General features: G+C 40.9%; 1 protein-coding gene across 13 annotated transcripts in view; it reads left to right on the top strand.

Moving 5' to 3' along the window:
• Positions 1-17,761, top strand: part of LOC307026509 (uncharacterized protein) — a 91,070-nt gene extending 73,309 nt beyond the window's left edge. For 7 of the 13 annotated variants that reach the window (XM_079661945.1, XM_079661949.1, XM_079661954.1 and 4 more), the window contains 11 exons: positions 2,804-3,798; positions 4,894-5,139; positions 7,501-7,675; positions 7,778-7,840; positions 10,014-10,345; positions 10,865-10,921; positions 12,211-12,303; positions 13,585-13,666; positions 14,033-14,139; positions 16,381-16,558; positions 17,443-17,588. In XM_079661945.1, the coding sequence (XP_079518071.1) occupies positions 2,804-3,798; positions 4,894-5,139; positions 7,501-7,675; positions 7,778-7,840; positions 10,014-10,345; positions 10,865-10,921; positions 12,211-12,303; positions 13,585-13,666; positions 14,033-14,139; positions 16,381-16,558; positions 17,443-17,450 (2,336 nt within the window). In that variant the 3' untranslated portion in view covers positions 17,451-17,588. The other 6 variants (XM_079661951.1, XM_079661952.1, XM_079661955.1 and 3 more) reach the window with 6 other exon arrangements.
• Positions 17,762-18,989: the final 1,228 nt, after the last annotated feature.

The raw sequence follows: 18,989 nt of genomic DNA on the forward strand, positions 1-18,989 counted from the left end.
CACATGAGCCAGCCGCCATCACATGAGCGCGCCCCCACGAGGGTAGATTTCTTGCGTTCATGACGTAGCGCTTCATGTACGCATTTTGCGCACTCCGGAGCTGACAGGTCCATGGAGCCTGCAGGCGCTAATCTCAGGACACCTCCACTCTCAGTACATTGCCACTTTCCGAACAGGAAATGCACGCAAATACAAGCCTTTACATTATTAAGGTACAGCGCCACTTTCCGAACCATTGATGAATGCTTGTGTGTACACAAAAACGGCAGGCAAAACCGTTTTAAATGTGTGTTTCCTGTATGGCGAATACAGCTGCTTTATTTATGCAAATAAATGTCCCCTCTGTGGGACTAATAAAGGTATTCTGATGTCTGTATGAAGTTGTTGTGAGTGTGGAGGGAGCAGCTACAGGTTAGCTTAGCCTAATCGATCAGTGCACTACGAAGCCAGTGCTAGACAGTGAGCTGTCAACGGGGGGAGCCCCGCCGGTCATTATCGGCCGATATTCACTCTTAATAGTTTGATCGGTGCTCTCTATAAAGGCTGATCAGGAGAGCTGGATCTGATCGATATGGACATAAACGCGAGTGAAGTATAATCGGACGCGAGAGAGAGATCAGATCAGCTGCTGAGTCTGACGGAGACACGCAGCTCTGCATGATCACCTGATGCTCCGCCCTCTGTTTAACGAGCTGACCGGACTGCGCAAAATGCGTATATGAAGTGTCATGAACGCAAGAAATCATACCCTCGTGGGGGCGCGCTCATGTGATTGGCTTAGACTGGAGGAGACATCTGATTGGCTATAGATGAGAGAAATTACAAGTACGATTCGGGTGAGCGTCAGGTGAGCCTCAAAAAACCCACACACGAATGCACAGCGATCCGTGCACAGAAAGCGGTTTGTGTTTGCAGGTTCAGAGGTTTTAAACGGAAAACAAATATGTGTGGATCAAAAATACATATGTAAAACTTTTTTCTGTGTTTGGGTTTTATCTACATGTATATGAAACGGAACACATTTGTGTGTGCATTGAAAAACACAAGTGTGGATCCGGAAATACAAGTGTGAATCCTTTTGCGGATCATCAAATACAAGTGTGAATCCTTCTGTGTGCATGTGTGTATTATGAGAATATTCTGAGCCCATAAACTTCAGACGGGCCTGGACATATACTGGCTTAAGCAGGGGGACACGTCTGGCACTGCAGGATTTGAGTCCCTGGCGGCGTAGTGTGTTACTGATGGTAGCCTTTGTTACTTTGGTCCCAGCTCTCTGCAGGTCATTGACTAGGTCCCCCCGTGTGGTTCTGGGATTTTTGCTCACCGTTCTTGTGATCATTTTGACCCCACGGGGTGAGAACTTGCGTGGAGCCCCAGATGGAGGGAGATTATCAGTGGTCTTATATGTCTTCCATTTTCTATTAATTGCTCCCACAGTTGATTTCTTCACACCAAGCTGCTTACCTATTGCAGATTCAGTCTTCCCAGCCTGGTGCAGGTCTACAATTGTGTTTCTGGTGTCCTTTGACAGCTCTTTGGTCTTGGCCATAGTGGAGTTTGGAGTGTGACTGTTTGAGGTTGTGGACAGGTGTCTTTTATACTGATAACGAGTTCAAACAGGTGCCATTAATACAGTTAACAAGTGGAGGACAGAGGAGGCTCTTAAAGAAGAAGTTACAGGTCTGTGAGAGCCAGAAATCTTGTTTGTTTGTAGGTGACCAAATACTTATTTTCCACCATAATTTGCAAATAAATTCTTTAAAAATCAGATAATGTGATTTTCTGGATTTTTTTCTCATTTTGTCTCTCATAGTTAAGGTATACCTAGGATGAAAATTACAGGCCTCTCTCATCTTTTTAAGTGGGAGAACTTGCACAATTGGTGGCTGACTAAATACTTTTTTGCCCCACTGTATGTCGATTATAAAGATAGCACAGTATACACTGCTAATAACTGTTGCAGTGAACATTAGAGGATCCAGCTCCTTAACATAGACGCAACCAGAGTTAGTATCTTTGACCATGCTCAGCTCCACCGTTAGGTCATCATCACTTGAGGTCATATGATACTTTCATTCAATGAATCAACATGAAAGAAATACCTTATTTTAGGCTTGTTTATATTGCATGATATTTGGTTTAGCAGGCCAGCAACATCTCCCAGACTCGTAGTATTTTGTCTAAAATGTGTGTTTTTTTTTGTTCGGGACCATCTCAGCTGATGGGTTATAATTGAAACGTATGTGATGTCCTGTGCATGCATGTTGCACTGCTTGCATCTGCATCCTTGCTTGGTATGGCTGCCTAGGCAACAGGAAGAGATCGTTTTCATTATAGGCTATTTCTGTCTCATCAGATGGTATTTGACAGAAGAGATTGGAGGACAGATTGTGAGAAACAGGAAAGATGAATGAGAGAGGATGTCGTAGCAATCTCACCTATTGTGGCCTTTTATAAAAACACATTTGAAATGCTTGAATGCCGAGGAGAGTGTTATATCTTTACTGAGTCACTTTACACACCTTGTCGTTCTCCACAGGGGAGAGACAAGTGTTGCTTCAGTGAACCGTGCAGGAAAACTGCAAAGAGACTTAAAGGGTTCTGTGCAGACAAAATGGTCCTTATATCCAATGTTAAGGCATTTCTAAGTCCTCTTAGTGGTCGAAAAATAAGATGTTTATGAACAAATCACTTCCAGAATGAGTTTGTTGGATTTTAACTTATTTAGTTGTTGAAGAACCATGAATTTTAGACCAATGTAATTATGACGTTTCTAATTTATTTGACTTTTTCTTTTCAGTAAAATCGGACAAGATGGAGAAGGCAGAGATTGGAGAGAAGATGGAGGACAATGTAAAGAAGGTGGACCTGTTCGATCCTCTGGATAAAGATGAGCGTAAAAGCGTGAAGGTGGAATTCAGTGATACTCCAGCAGAGAAAGAGATGGAGAAGGAAAAACCAACGGAGACACAAAAAGAGAAGGAGAAAGAGGCCGAAAAGGTGAAGGAGAAAGAGGACGAAATAAAGGGGGAAGAAACGGTTAAAGCAGAGAAAGAGACCGACAAAGTGAAGGTGACAGAGGCAGAAAAGGTGAAGGAGAAAGAGGACGAAATAAAGGGGGAAGAAACGGTTAAAGCAGAGAAAGAGACCGACAAAGTGAAGGTGACAGAGGCAGAACAGCTGGAAGAAAAAAGAAAGGCAGAGAAAGTGGAGCCAATGCCACAGAAGGAAAAAGAGGATAACACGAACAAGGTTGAAGAATCACCAGATAGATTGGCAAAGACAGCTAAAGACGACAAGACAGAGAAAGTAAAGGTGACAGAAGCAGTAGAGAGGAAAGTAGAAGTGACAGAGAATGTGGACAAAAATGAAAAGTCCAAAATGGAAGAGAAGACCGAGAATAAAAACACAGAGAAGAATGAGAAAACCGAGATGAAGGATGGCAAAGAGCAGCAGATGGACAAAATGGAGAAGACCCCAGAACAACTGCAGACACCCGACCAGCTGGAGAAGGAGGCTGACGTGGAGACAAAGACGTCCCCTGAGGTGGAAGACACCAAGAAAGAAGAGGCAGACAAAGCCAAGAAGACAGAAAAAGACGACAAGGGAGAAACACCAACGAAGAAGAGCGATAAGGAAGAGAAGCAGGCCAACAAGAAGGTTCTGGAGAAAAAGGATGACAAGAAGGACAAGACTGCAAAAACAGATGTCGGAGACAAGGCCAAAAAAGCAAAACCTGCAACGAATGGAAGCAGCACCCCACTGAGCAGAGACCTGGCAGACAAGAAACCCAAGGTAGGAGCCCCCCCGACGCACTGACACACGAGCCATAGAGTCTATACTCAAACCAACCATGGCTGAGACTGATACCCTATTTTGACACACCAGACTAAAACTTGCTCCGATGTAAGAAATGATACAGACGCGGTTTGTGTTCTATGGCGAGCAGATGCAGGACAGCTTATAACTTCACAGTGTTATGATGGACACAATGAGTTATAAGGTAGAGTAGAAAAATCTACATTTCATACCATGACAACTGTTTTTCCCGGTAAACCATGCTTTTTCCCGTTGTCTTGCATCAGTCCAGGTGCTGTTTGAGGTTGGACCTTTGCAAAGTTCAATTCCATCAATTAGGAAAATCAAAGAACAAAAAATCAGAACAAGGGTATTTATTTATTGGCTTGATTTGATAGATTTGTACATGTTTTACTGTTTGTACGGCTTTACATCAGCTTTAAACCTGTGAAACTAGTGAACACATATAATATTATCTATAATGTTATCTATTATTCATTAACATTTTATACACATACAAACGTTCTTGACGCTGACAGTCAGACTGTTCAACAACTCACAGCCACACTTGAGTAAATACTTATATGAAAATGGTCTTACATAATTACTTTGATTGCAATTTGCACTGTATTTAAAGGAAATTCAAATATGTTACTGCAATCAGGTATTTGATGAATCCACACACACTTTGATTTGCTTTGTTTTTACACCCTAGTTAAAATATGATTATAATATATTATCTTGAATATGCGGTGGTTGACTTTTTTCTTGTAATGGGTAATTGATGGGCAATATGTATTTCGGAAATCAAGCATGATTTAAATCACGGAAAAAGCCATTCATCGTGCGTGCCGCTAAAGCTTCTGCTACTGCTTCTTTATACCTACAGTATTAGTGCACTATGGAAGGTCATAAAGGTAACTGTGGAACCCAATACCTTTTTTTTTATGTTCCTCCATTTTCATTTATAATTTCTGAGTATAATGCTGCTTTTGTTGCTTAGTTTTTATCCTCCATTTTCCTTATGGTTTCTTTCCTTTGCTTTCCCTCCTTATTTTGCGCTCCATTGCTCCTGAATGTTTTGGTCATCAGCCTGCTGTCGGGGCAACCAAACTGAGCGCAGCTGCTAAAACACGCCCAAGTACATCGGCTACTGGTGGTCCACTCACAGCCACTCCTAAGCGCCCTTCATCCTCCTCCACCAGCACCTCCATCTTAGATAGAAAAACAGCCAAGGCACCAACCACAGCAGCTGTTGGTGCAAAGCGGCCCTCCACCACTTCCACCAGCCGCCCCGCATCCTCCATTTCCACCACTGCACGTGATGTCAGGCCCAAGGTAAGATTCAGCTGACAGGGTGTCCGTCAAAGGATGCAGAATGAGACAGAGACTTTCATCTGATGAGTTTGGATCAAGGGTAAAGACGCTAACCAACCATTGTTTAACCATGGTTACCTGTGTAGCTTTTGTTTCATTTGTGGCTCACAAAATCGAGTTTCTGAACATCTGGTCCTGGTGCCTCATGCCTTCTCAAACAGACTCACAATTGAGTATTTCAAAAAAGATTAAGATAAGAGGTACTTTATTGGTCCCAAATTGGGAAATGTTTGCGTCGCGGCAGCATAGAGAACAACAAAACAAGGCATTGCACTCAAGTAAAAATTAAAGAGTAGAAATAAACAACACTAGACATTTAAACATCTCAAAATTGAATTTAAACAGAATTAAAAAGTAGAAAATATACAGTAGACCGTGGAGATAATAAAATCTATAAACTGTGACAATAAAACACTATTGGAGGGAAATCTGATGAGTCCCGATCAAAGGGCGCATCTCGAGGGTGAGCAGTACAAGGTGCATACATTATATTTACAATTTTGTTTATAAGTTGTATCTGATGTTTTTTATGAGTTTTTTATGATGTATTAATTGATGTATCATGTCGAAGCTAAAATAGAAACACATTATCTTTAAGATGCCTTTAGTCGCTGTTTATTCTTCTCCATCTCACAACTTGAAACAACAGACAGAACAAAGTCATTACAAAAGGCTCATGAGTTTTTCATTTTCTAATAAGCCTGCCATTTTAATAGTGAAGTAATTCACATTGTGTGGCAACAATCAATCAAGTAAAGGTCCATAAGAGCATGTATTATTGTAGGCGAGGATACAGTAAACATCCACTATGGTGTTTCCACAACTGCTGTTTCTATTAATGGCTTATAATTATGATATTAAGTATAATTACATTTTTGGATTGAAAACATCTTAATGACCTTGGAAACCGTAGCTAACGAAACAATGGCAACACAAGTTCCATTGAGTAGCCTTTCTGGAGATTTCAATTTGTAGCACCTGACTTTAAGGGCTTTGAATCCCTGTTAGTTCAATACAGATACTCAATTAACCTAATACATGAGTCCTAAAAAGTCCTGAAGTGCACACAAAAATGTAAATGTTCACACCCCCGATCAATGATATCAAATTCACCTGCTGAGGAAGACCAAGCGGAATGACTGAATGCTCCAGGACAGATTCTTAGCTAGTGGTTTTGTCAACATAAGTACATTATTTAGTAACACAATAAAATGTCATTGCTTGCAACACTCTATAAATTATATTATTATTATAAATTATTATATCTTTGCATTTGATTTCTGCAGAGCATTCTGGATAATTTACCAGCATAATGCAACGTTCCTGGTTCATTTCCTGCATGGGGGCATTTTGTCTCTAAAACAGATGAATATGCCCTTAAAATGGTTTGCTTTTATCAGGGATGCAGGTCTTGTCTGCTTCCAGCACAAATCTCTAAAGTTGACTTTTTGTTAGTACAGTCATTGATAACTTTATGTCCCCTTTTCAATTCGTGCTCGGTTGCCTTTTCTTAACTACAACCAGTGTGAAACCACAACGGAAGAATTAGCAGCCTTTATTTAGCCTCCCAGCGCTCAGGGCTGCAGGGTGACTCAGTGCAGAGCGGCGAGCTTGTTGCAGGATGGCTCAGCTGTACAGTATGTGGAGCGTGGCATCATCGTAGGGTTATGAGGGGAAATTGCTTCTGAATGTTGTGTGCAATCGCCAAGTAGCGTCTACATGTATCACGCACATTTTCGATCTGAATTCCTCTGCAAAGTCTCTGAACATTTGCCTGAGCTCATGACAGGAGCCAGACAAACAACATGTTTTTATTACAGGACCAGTCTGCTCAACAGTAAAACACAGATACTTAAAAGTGGAAAAGTTATTAAAACTAAAATGAAAAATAGTATATCAATAGCTATAAACAATATACACAATCCTGGATAATTAAAATGTTCTTTAAAAAGGTCAAAGATACTGCAGTAGCAGGAATATAGGCTTATAATATACTGTATACACAAGATTTAAGATGAAAGGCTCTTATTGTCATGTGTACATAGCACAGTGTAGATATATCAATGAACATCTTAGGTCACATGCAACAGTGCAACACAATAAAACAGATCAAATAGTTAAAATGTTGCAAGTAAATAATAGATAGTATATCATTTACAGATGTATGTTTTATTACTCATGTTAGCGCTAACAGAATATGATTTGCTGTTGATGGTTTTTGATCGATTTGTAGCATTTGCTCACGCTGAAAATGCTTTCATTCATAAATCTTCCTCACCTGACATCCCTGCCTGGTGTTTTTATTTGTCTCCCTCTCCTCAGACAACCACAGAGAGGCGCCCCCTTGTGCCAAAGCCTAGCACTGCGTCCTCAACAGGCTCCACATCTGCCACCAAAAATGGAACTGCTACCACAGCAGCCAGTAAAACTGCTTCATCAGTGCGCACGGCAGCGTCTCCTCGCACCGTTCCTACCACCGCAGCCAGAAAGCCTCTGGGTATGACAGAGATGCACACACAGGTTCTTGTACACACATAAGGTTTTGATGCTCAGTATTTTTATCTCTGTGCTTTTGTGCATCACCATCTGTTTTTTTAAGCCTCCAAGGCAGACAGCAAACCAGGAGAGGAGAAGAAGCCCGGCACTGTAAAGACATCTGCAGGTACAGCAGCACTCCCTTCACCTGTCAGAACATGCAGAAACAGAAAGCAGTCACAAAATACTCTCTCTACTCTCTGCCTGTAAAATGTCATTAAAGCACAGAAAGAGACTCAATTAAATAACACATGTACTTGAACAAAAGATACATGTCAAGTTACATACAGTATATATCTAATGACCCCTCTGTTATGACAACATTTTAAAACATTGTGACGTGTCTGATTGTAACTATTCCTAGTGCAAACTGCATACTACCAAAAACAACGTATCATGTATCTGCAGTGTGTGAATTGGACTTTTTTTTATTAACTCAAATGCTTTATTTTTTTAATTCCTTTGTTTTTTCTAATGAATTAGCCAATATGGTAAGGTTGGTTTGATCATTATCAAAATTATAAAAAGGATATTTTTTTGATACGGCACAATATGTCAATTCTATGCAAAATCAGTTGATAACGAGTAAAAAAAGTAATTAAATAACATAATTGCACTACATTAGACTAGAGTCCTATACTGTACAGCTTTTGGTAATTTTCAGTACAATTACCCCACAAAAATATATATATTTTTTTCACTAATGATCAAAAGGTCATCATATTGTTATGACATGATACTGCTGAAAGTAGATCAGTGATCATATAGATAGTGACATTAGTTAACATGTGTCATACGCTGCATTTCTTTTTGACTTATTTTTATTTAGAAGTTTAGAATTGCAACATTGTTTTTCTACTTTCAACTCAAGATCTATGTGACTTGTTCATATAGCCACAATCAGGACCATTATCTCAATAGGAGTTAGAATTTAGTATTTCATAAAAATCTCTACCGGTGCCAATATTTCTGACCTCCCACCGCAGAGCTCTCTCTTCCTCTGTGACTTTGCTCTCTGCATATATTTCTGGTCCTCTTTCTTCTTCACTCTCCTCATCTGTAATCCTTTTCCTCTTTTTTACCTCCCCGCTCTCTCGTCACACACAGTTACAGCTTTACTGTCGACAGATTACTTTACATTTTGGCAACAGGAGAGCTGTCAGCAGGAGTGTGACACTGCAGCACACAGTGTCCAAGCATGACAATGCTGGGTAGGCTCACAGTGAGAGAGAGGCTTTATTGCTGAAAGGCCCTGGAGAGTTAAAACCCTTCACCGCAGCAGTCAGTGGATTACTGTCCCCTCGCTGTTGACAGGAGTTTGAAGCTCCTGCTGATACAGCGGGAGGATTTCCTCAATTAAACACGTCTTAACAAGAACTGGAGATAAACCAAAGGCTCTCAGGGACAGCAGGACATATGCAGCACTCAGAAGAAAAAGCTGACTTGTAGCAAAGTGAATATGAATTGACACATTTTCAAGTGCCTTGTGGTTTAGCAGGCTGAGGGGAAGGATGCTGAAAAGTATTCACTAAAACCCACAGGAAAGAAATGGTATTCCTTTGAAAGGTGCACTGGTGATGATACGCTCTCTGTTTGCCTTTGTTATCTGGTCTGCTCTCCATCTCTGTCTTATTTTTATACATTTAGTTTATTTACTCTCCTTTTTTTTTTTTTTTTACTCCCCTGACAAACTAATTTGTCAGGGGCTTGACTGTAAATGACAGGATGTATTTACGGTGCTTGTGTCAGTATGCCTTGAATACATAAAACCTTGCTCGTTCTAAGCACATCACAGCTTTACACGCACAGAATGTGGGCCGGCTTTACACCCACGGCCCTATCAGAAACGTTGCTGTATCAGAAACAATGCGCGACGTGTTTTGGAAGTAATATGGTCTGTATTTACGTTAGCAAGCATCGATAAAACTCAGAGCTAACGCTGTTTCAGAAATAATCCTTGATGTGGTTTGGAACATAATATGGTGTTTAATCACAGCATCATGTTAGATGAGTATCTGGGTGGAATTCTCCTGTATGAGCTCTCCTCTCTTTTTTTTCTTTTTCTAAAGCTCAGAATCAGCAATCCTCTAACAGGGCTGAAATAGAGGGGTATGATGCATGGCTATGATGGGTGATCTGTTTGGTATTTTGAGCAAAACACTTCATAAACATGTTTTTTATATATCTGTAATATATGCCTAAAAACAGTAATTAGGAGGCCTTTAAGTAAGACCGTTCAAAAATAATTGATCTTATTTACAATAAAGCTTTGAATAACTCTCCCACTCCATTTCTACTAGCCAACCCCACCAACCCCACCAAGCCCAAGACCACCACCACCACCACCTCCACCACCCGCAGCACTACTTCCACCCTCGCTGCATCTCGCACCCGACCCACAGCAACCAAACCGGCGCCCCCCTCCTCCTCCACCACTGGCACAGCACCAGAGAAGAAGCCCTTGGTGCCGCGAACCTCCCGGACCACTTCTTCAACTACTACCACCACCACCTCCACCTCCACCTCTAGGACCGCCGCCCGCCCCGGGACAGCCCCGGCCCCCGACATTCGTAACGTCCGCTCTAAGATTGGCTCCACTGACAACATGAAGCACCAGCCTGGAGGAGGGAAGGTAGGTCCTCCAACTGCAGCTTTCATAAATACACGAGTGTTTTGCTTCTGATACCGTGTTTTCTGACACTGGCCCCCCCTTGACTAACGTGACCTTAGGTTATCTGAAGGCCTTTTTAACCTGCACCAGTGGCTTCCTGTGGCCCTCCCTTACTCTTCAAACTTCTTTCTGAAGCTCTTCTCTTGGAAGTGAACGTACCACTGTGTATATAACCAGCTATCAACATGTCAGCATAATGTACAAGGTTATTTCACCTCACTAGATTTTTCCGAACCTTCTTTCTCATTGTTATTGGCTTTGTCACTTGCTTGTAAGACCACTCAATAAGTCATATCATATCAAGCATAAGTCAGTCTATTTAGTTCCATTTCACCCATTTTAAGCTTTGATTTCTGTTTTTCATCCTCTGTCCACATTCATAATTCCCTGCACCTCTTCCTGCCTGGCATCCTCCTCCTCCTCCTGCGTGTTGTTATCCTTTGTTTTTGTTGTTGACCCCGGGTGGGCTTGTCTCCCCAGGTGCCATCTGCCTCTCAGAGCAGAGGCGTCCTCTCCAAAGATACAAGCCAAGGCAAAGTGAGTCCCCTCCTCCTCCTCCTCCTCCTCCTCCTCCTCCTCCTCCTCCTCCCCAACCTCACCACAACATCCAACTCCCACCCCTCTCTTCTCTTTTGTTGGTTCTGTTCATACATATTTTTGCCATTTTCTTTTCAACACTTCATATTTTTGGTTGGTTTAATGTGAATAGCTCTACTGAGGGCTTTTGACCATGTGCTATTATATTTTAAAACCATTTAATGCCTTTTTAGGATAACATTGAATGAATGTATCTTGCAAAATAGCTCTTCTATTTAAGGCAAACTAGGGCTTTCCTACTTTACTTCCAGGGTACTCAGTTTGGCAAAAACATCTTTCAATTCCAAGTGGAAGAATGGAACATCATCTAAAAAAACATATAAAGTCCTTAAACTAAACCAATCCACTGTAGTTCAGTGCTAAAACTAAATACAGTGTTTTCCTTTCAAACTAAAGTAGTAACAGCTAGCTGCCGTTGGTCACTTTCATGAAAAGAACAGTTACAATAATATACAATATCATTCTGAAGTCGGTGCACTCCATATCTGCATTTTTGAAGTTGGTAGATGTTGCATTACTACAGCAGGGGGGCTTCTCTATCACACACACCAGGCTGCAGTGGTGACCCCTGCTGGTAGGACCCTTGGGATCAGGGCCATCACTTGTGGTCCACAGCTGAGAGCTCTGTGACTCTGTGTGTCTGTGTCTTATGGAAACCACAAACAAGCAATGAGCTTTACTATTATTACTTCTAAATTCTAGAAGTGTTCTGCCTTGGGTTTGCTTAGTTACTTCTAGCAGTCTAACCTGTCCTTGAACTAAAGTATTAATTTTTGCCTCTACTCACTGTGTTTCAACCGGTTAATGTTATTGTGTGATTGCATGTGTTTGCTCTATAAAAGAGGTTTAAGTGTGGAATTCTGATATTTAGTTTTTTACCAGACCTGGTTTTCAGACCTTCCTTTGGATTTCTGTCACTATTCATGTGGCAACACAAGACTGCTTACATTCCCAGCAGTTCATATCAAGCGCACCTAAGATAGTTCAAATGTTTTTAGGCGTGTTCACTGTTTCCCAGGTGAACCTTGCTTCATCCTTCTGTCCTTCTAACCCTGTCCGTTATGGTGATCTATTCTCCCTTCTCCTTTTCTTTTTCTACCTTTTTCTGTAATCTTTTCTCTTTTTCTATTGCTTTAATCTTTCTTTCACTTCCTCTGGTGTCACCCCTTCCCCCCCACCCCCTTGCTTTCCTCTATTTTCCCTCTTGCTGCTATGCTGGTTCCATATAGGTTCACATTGTATCCAAAAAGCTGGACTTTAGCCACGTCTCCTCACGGTTGGGCTCCAAGGACAATATGAAGCATGTTCCTGGTGGAGGGAAAGTAAGTACAGCCTGGCCTACAAGCAGAGCTCATAAGCCAATCAGACAAATAACGTGGCTTTAGGGAACAGAGCATGGAATAAATATTGTATTTTCATCTCTATTTTGCCTAAATCGAAGAACGCTCAAATCACTTCCAACCTGAGTGAGTTGTACAGTCTGTACAGCCTTTAAAAAAAGTGAAGGTAGCTCTTAAAGTCAAGCTACAGTACTTATGGCCGCTAACACTTTCTCTCTGCTCTCTTAGAAGTTTAGGGGATTTTTGGACAGCATGCTAGCAAGCTTGATGTATCAGCTCTTCCCCAGAACCCGCTGCACACCCCCTTGCTCCTTTAACCCCTCCTGTGTTGTCTTGCCCTCTCACTACCTTACTAAAAGCGATTAATAAACTAGCAAACAATCAACACTGGCCTCTGATTGGCTCGTGGTAAAGATTGTCTGTTTCTGAAGAGAGTATGATCACAAACAGGTACATTTGGGTACTCTTGATATTCTGCTTTCTCTTTATTTTCTGGCATTTTTCTCACCTTCTGCAGCGTGGTGTTCCTGCCATCTTTACAGAACACGTCTACGATTGTTTTACTTCTTAAGATATTGAAATAGATTTGTGGTCACACTTTCATGTATATAATGCATTATAAATATACGTATATATGTATGTGCTGTTATCCCTATATAATTAAAATGATAAGCACTTGTAAAAACGGATAATGCTTAATGACAAAGACTTTTATAACTACATATGAGGTCAAGTATCAAAATTGCTGTTCACACAATGACCCCTCGGATGTATTAAGGATATTATTATGATGCTTTATCACACTCATTAAAAGCCATTGAAACTATTGGAATTATACTACACTGTAGTCCTGTATGCGAATGACCAGCAATTATACAATATTATGATACTTGACCTTATAAGTCATTATATAAAGTTTAATAAGATGTTAAAATAATTGTTAGAAAGCATTATGATCAGTGATACAATATTAGTGCTTATAGTTTTATTAATGCAGTACTTCAAATATGGTTTATAATGCATTATAGACAAATGCAAAGAAAGTGTCTTCAAGCTAGTGTTCAAAAACCTGAATTTTACTTCCTCTAACATCCAGATACAGTCAGCAGTTTGTGTTCCACCACTTGTTGCATCGCGATGGTGGTGATGAATGTGTCAATGGTGCTTTTATAGCAGCTGAAGAAGGAATAGCCCCTACAATGAAACCATCGAGGGATCTCTGTATAACGTTTTAACAATTAAGGCTTGTGTGACATTTGGCAGGTGCAGATTCTCAACAAGAAGGTGGATCTGAGTAAGGTGACATCAAAGTGCGGCTCCAAGGACAACATCAAGTACAAGCCTGGTGAGCTGGGAAATGTAGTTTTTACCCTATTGCATTTAATCCATCCCCAAATGCTCATAAGCTGTTAGACGGACCTAGATGAAAAAATGATATCAGTCTTTCGTAAAGTATATAATGTTTGGTTGAGGTTTTGATTCAACATTGACCCCCTGTCTTATTAAATGGATCTTGAAGTCATTATGCAGGTGCCAGATATGTATGGCAATATACAGTAAAATAAACAATATTAGTGACTTGACATAAAGAAGGCTGTATAGAAGCTGGATCTGTTTTGCACATGGTCATAACATTGAAAAGCTTGTATCCATGCCTGTGTATTTCATGATAATTTAGCTATCATAATAACAATGTTTCTGTGTGCTGCAGGCGGTGGCGTTGTAAAGGTCGAGTCCCACAAGGTGAGCTTCAGGGAAAAGGCCAAAGTGGGCTCCATGGACAACCTGAGCCATTCCCCTGCTGGAGGAGACATGAAGGTGAGATTATTATGGGGGACATCTTACAGTCTGCACACGGTTTTGTCTGTCTGTTAACTTTAAACTGTTTATATTACATTCCTGTATAGTGGGAAAGCAGATCAGGGCACTGCAATTGAAGCGCTTTAATAACCCAGCCAATCAAAATAAAGATACATCCGGTTTCACAGTACATTGGCAAGTTAACATTCAAATACACTTACTGCTTTTAATAACAGTCATTACACATTATGCATAATTGCAACCTACTTGAGTTAGTCATTATGGCAACACAGTGTGCATTTCAATGACAACTTCTTTATTATTATTTACATGAAATGCTTTTGAGGCAATGTGTTTATATGAAAGCAGTCCTTTAGGGCATTATTTACTTCCTCCTATAATGAGACAAATCTCAGTCTTCAATCTGTATCTGAAAAAGTTGTACGTACCTTTTGTCATTAAAGTAATAGCTCTGCTGTTAAAAGAGAAACGATTGATGTATAAATATCTAACAACGTTCACCTTTATCTAAAAGAAAGAGTTCCGCCCACTCTTAACCAGTGAGAAGATCCCAGAAGAAATACAAATATGAAAAAAGTTCAAACCTGTTCCAACTGGCAAAAAGTGTGTCCATCTCAGAACCTATGCAGCACTATTACTTCAGGTGTTTTAAGCTTTTCGTGCACATTCCACCGCCGTGTTCATAAACTAAAAGATGGGTGGCTTCAAGCTTCAATAACTGATGACAGCCTGTCATAAACCATCTGTGGCATCCTGCAACCTTTTCATCTGAACGTGCAAACGGCCCCTTTTCTCCTGATCTTTGGCCATCTGTTTAAAAAATGTCTGAATACCTCCCTGCAGGGCACAGCTCCGCTCGGCCCTGTCAAAAACACTCAAGAGAGAGAATGAGAGGAGACAGGCATACAGAGAAACGCTTGACACGACAGTCAGAGATTTCTAAAATATGAAACATTTCAAAAAGGATTTGAATCACCGAGAAACTTATAGAGAGACAATACATGATGAAGTGACCTATTCCCTCATCCTCTCTGAGCTTTTATTGTTTCATGACCCCATCCTTAACTCACATCCTCATCTTCACACACAGTTCACCCATAATGTGCACCCTCCAACCCGGGGGAAGATGCAAAATCAACCGCTACAAATACAAACATTCCCATATGAACCTGTCTGAGCAAGCTCTTATCTTTGTGATAGCTCTCTAATGAGTTCGAACTGAAGTCTATTTTTACAGTATATATTATTATTAATAAATGATATTACTTTATCATGCAGAGGGGTTGTGGTCCATGAGAAATGTATATTTATTTTACATGTTGATGTTGCTTTCTATCATTGCATTCATTCTAACATTTTAACAAATATGTTTTTGTTAGCCCATCTCCCTTCAACTTGGTCTAGCTCTTGATGTTTTCATACTTTTAGCCGGACATCTGTCTCACCAGTTTTCTTGGTGTATGGCTAGACTCTGAACTTTCATTTAAATTGTATATAAATCATGTATTAACCAAAGAAAGTTTTTATTTTTTACGTTCAGTGTCCCTAAGAAAATTGCTTCTCAACTAATACTTCCGATGATGGACTATTGTGATGTTGTTTACCAGAATTCACATAAATCAGATCTCTACTTAACACAGCTTATGCAGTTATTGGTTGCCCTTTTCATACACATCACTGCACACACTTAAATGGCCTTGATTAAATGTAAGAAGACACATTCATTGGCTTCAACTTATATTCAAATGTTTTTACTTTTAGTATTTTGTAAATGACATTTCAATTATCAAGTTAGACACTCTGTCCTGAGATGCAAAAGAGTGTTCATGTTTAAAGCCACAAAAGATTGGAATACTTTTCCTGCTACTATTAGATATTAGAAACCAATCTATTACACACAACTGTCCATCAAATTGTAATTTGATGTATTACTTCATGAATTTAATTTAACAGACTTTACATGGTTTGTTATGGTTTGTTGTGCTTTGCTTTCTGTTATTTTTGTTGTTTTTTAATGTCTGACGTTGCTTTTGTCGGGACACCTTCAAAACGAGCTGGGTTTATCCTAATAAAGGGGGTTACCCTAATACATTTATTTCAAAATATAATTTTTGGGGAAATAACCAAATACAGAACTTTAATCTGTCTTTCACGAAAGGTAACAAATGTAATAACATGAGATCCAGGTTGTTCAACCCCCATCCCAACCCATTGACACGCCCTGCTATGTATTACTAGGCGGAGGGAGCCCAGGACCGAGCAGAGGGGAACGGGACCCCCATGAGCGGCAGCGCAGCCCCAGGCCCGGAGCCGGGGCAGGAAGGGAGCCCTGCTGCCCGGGAGAATGGTCTGAAGGAGGGGCCCCCCTGTGATAATGAGGGTCTCCAGGCTCTGGACGCACACATCCCAGAGACAAGTAAGTGTGTGTCAGCCATGTTGCTGCGGGAGAAGGAGACATGGAATGAAGCCCAGCAATATCCAAACTCCTGAAACATTGCATGCTGTATAGCAAGAGGAGATTACTTTTGCTCCCCTGACTGACATCAATTGCGTGTGCAGAGGTGGGAAGTAGAGTACAAATACCCCACTACTTCTTTTTCTGATGACTTTTTACTTTTACTTCTTACATTTTTAACTCAGAGACCTGTGCTTTCTACTTCTTAGATTTTCAAAACAGGTTTGTTACTTTAGTTTTAATCTGCGTTTGGTGGCGTGATCATTATTATTTAGAGTCATTGCGTGCCTACTGTATTGATTTGAACACGATCCGTGTATCCATCATTACCTGGTCTTCTCTAAAGAAGAGGGACCAATGGAAACTTCAAAAGCATCGAAACATTCATTAGCTAACAATGACATGATTGTTCTATTAATATAAAGAAAGGTCAGTTAGTTATGGGTACTTTTTACTTAAGTACATTTCAAAGCACGTACTTCTTTACTTTTACTTGAGTGAAGAAGTTTAGTCAGTGCTTCTACTTTTACCTGAGTATTTTTAAACACGAGTATATGTACTTTTACTTGGGGAAAGGATGTGTGTACTTTTGCCATCTCTCTCGTGTGTGTGTGTGTGTGTGTGTGTGTGTGTGTGTGTGTGTGTGTGTGTGTGTGTGTGTGTGTGTGTGTGTGTGTGTGTGTGTGTGTGTGTGTGTGTGTGTGTGTGTGTGTGTGTGTGTGTGTGTGTGTGTGTGTGTGTGTGTGTGTGTGTGTGTGTGGTATTCGTCATGTTGTCTCCATCATGTTGTCTCCAGTCCAAAGACCTCTGATCACACCATCATCTTTCGACTTCTTATCTTGCAGGCATCTAATTCTACAATCCCTCTGCCCCCCCTCATCTCAACCCCCCCAACAATACCACCCTCTATATTTTTTGTCTGTCTCCCTCCCTCCCTCCCTCCCTCCCTCACCTCCCCCTCTCCTCTACCACTTTATTTCTAACCTTTCTGCTGCAGATTGAGTGTTTTCAAGCTCAACTTCCGCGAGAATGCTCGCTCTCGCACGGACCACGCCGCCGAAATCATCACCTGGCAGCCCCCCGCCCCCCCAGGACGACAACAGACCCCAACCTGCACGGTTCCTCCCATTCTCTACACCACTACCACCACCCGACCCCTCCATGATGAGGTCCAGCAGCAGCTCCTAAAGGGATCTTTTCCTTTCACTCCCCCATCCTGGAAAACTCTTAGATATGTCATTGGAAATGTTTTAATCTGCCGTTCTGCCGTAGTTCTGTCGCTCTAGTATCAACTCCATGTTCTCATGCCTCCTCTCTCACATCTGAGCTCATCATCTTGCCCCTCTATATTTGGCTGAAGTGACTTTAAAGACTTGGGCCTCTGTGGGAATCTATGTGGAGGGAAAAGAGGATAACGTTTTCTCAAATATTTGGTTCTCCAAGTTGAACTGGATCCATGGTTGTCACTCACATCCTTTTCCCCCCACAGCCTGGGCGTGTACTCTTACCCTCCATCCTCTCACGCACCAAATAAGTAGCGATTACTTCAACTGAGCAGCATGGAAACCCTCTTGGACTCACCTGTTGGCTTCTGTCAAACACATAGCTTCTCCTTAGTGTCTGCTTTAATAACATCATAGTAATTCATCTCATCTGCTTAGTCACTTCCTCTCTTCTCATTACCATAAACAATAAAAGCTAGACAACAAGTAGGCTGTTTGAATCATTTTAGGCTGTAGCTAACTCTTTTCTCTGTGTTTGTGATGATGTGTTTGAGTGACAAAATGGTGTAAAAATGAGCTTTGGTGTACTGTTCGGATCTTATTTCTGTCTTTCTCAAGGTGTCTTTCCTTCTAGTTTCTTGATTTTAAACAAGTTTATATTTATTTATTGTACGTCTCTTCCTGCGTAAGCAATACAGTGGCCGTTTCTTTTTTTTCCAATAGCACTCTGAAAATCTTGGAAACACGCACAGGTTTTTGTAAACAAAGACACACATTAAGGATAGAGAGAAAGTAGGAAAAGAGGTGTTGCTAGGAGGTTGAAAAGACGCATTTGAGGTGTGCTTTGCACGTGGAAACCTGAACGTTTTTCAATTGCAATCGAGAAAGTTTGCTAAAGTATAGCTTTAACTAAGCATGCAGTCCAGAGGGACATGAGGACGATGTCTAAATGTCTCTGAGGTTAAAGGAGCTGTGTGTCTTGTATGTGCCTCCTGTCCTTCTTACCTGAAAAGAAATGAGGATGATGCAGGCTCACGCCTAACACTGCTTAGACAAAGAAATGATGATAGTTCACAAAACTGACATAAAACGTTACGGTTAACCTGGTTTTAAGGACGTTCTTTAAATCAAGCTGTCCTGGTAGTAGTAATGGTTGTTGTTCAATATCA

The sequence above is a fragment of the Notothenia rossii genome (genome assembly GCF_949606895.1).
Source record: "Notothenia rossii genome assembly, chromosome: 12".
Classification (NCBI taxonomy): Eukaryota; Metazoa; Chordata; class Actinopteri; order Perciformes; family Nototheniidae; genus Notothenia; species Notothenia rossii.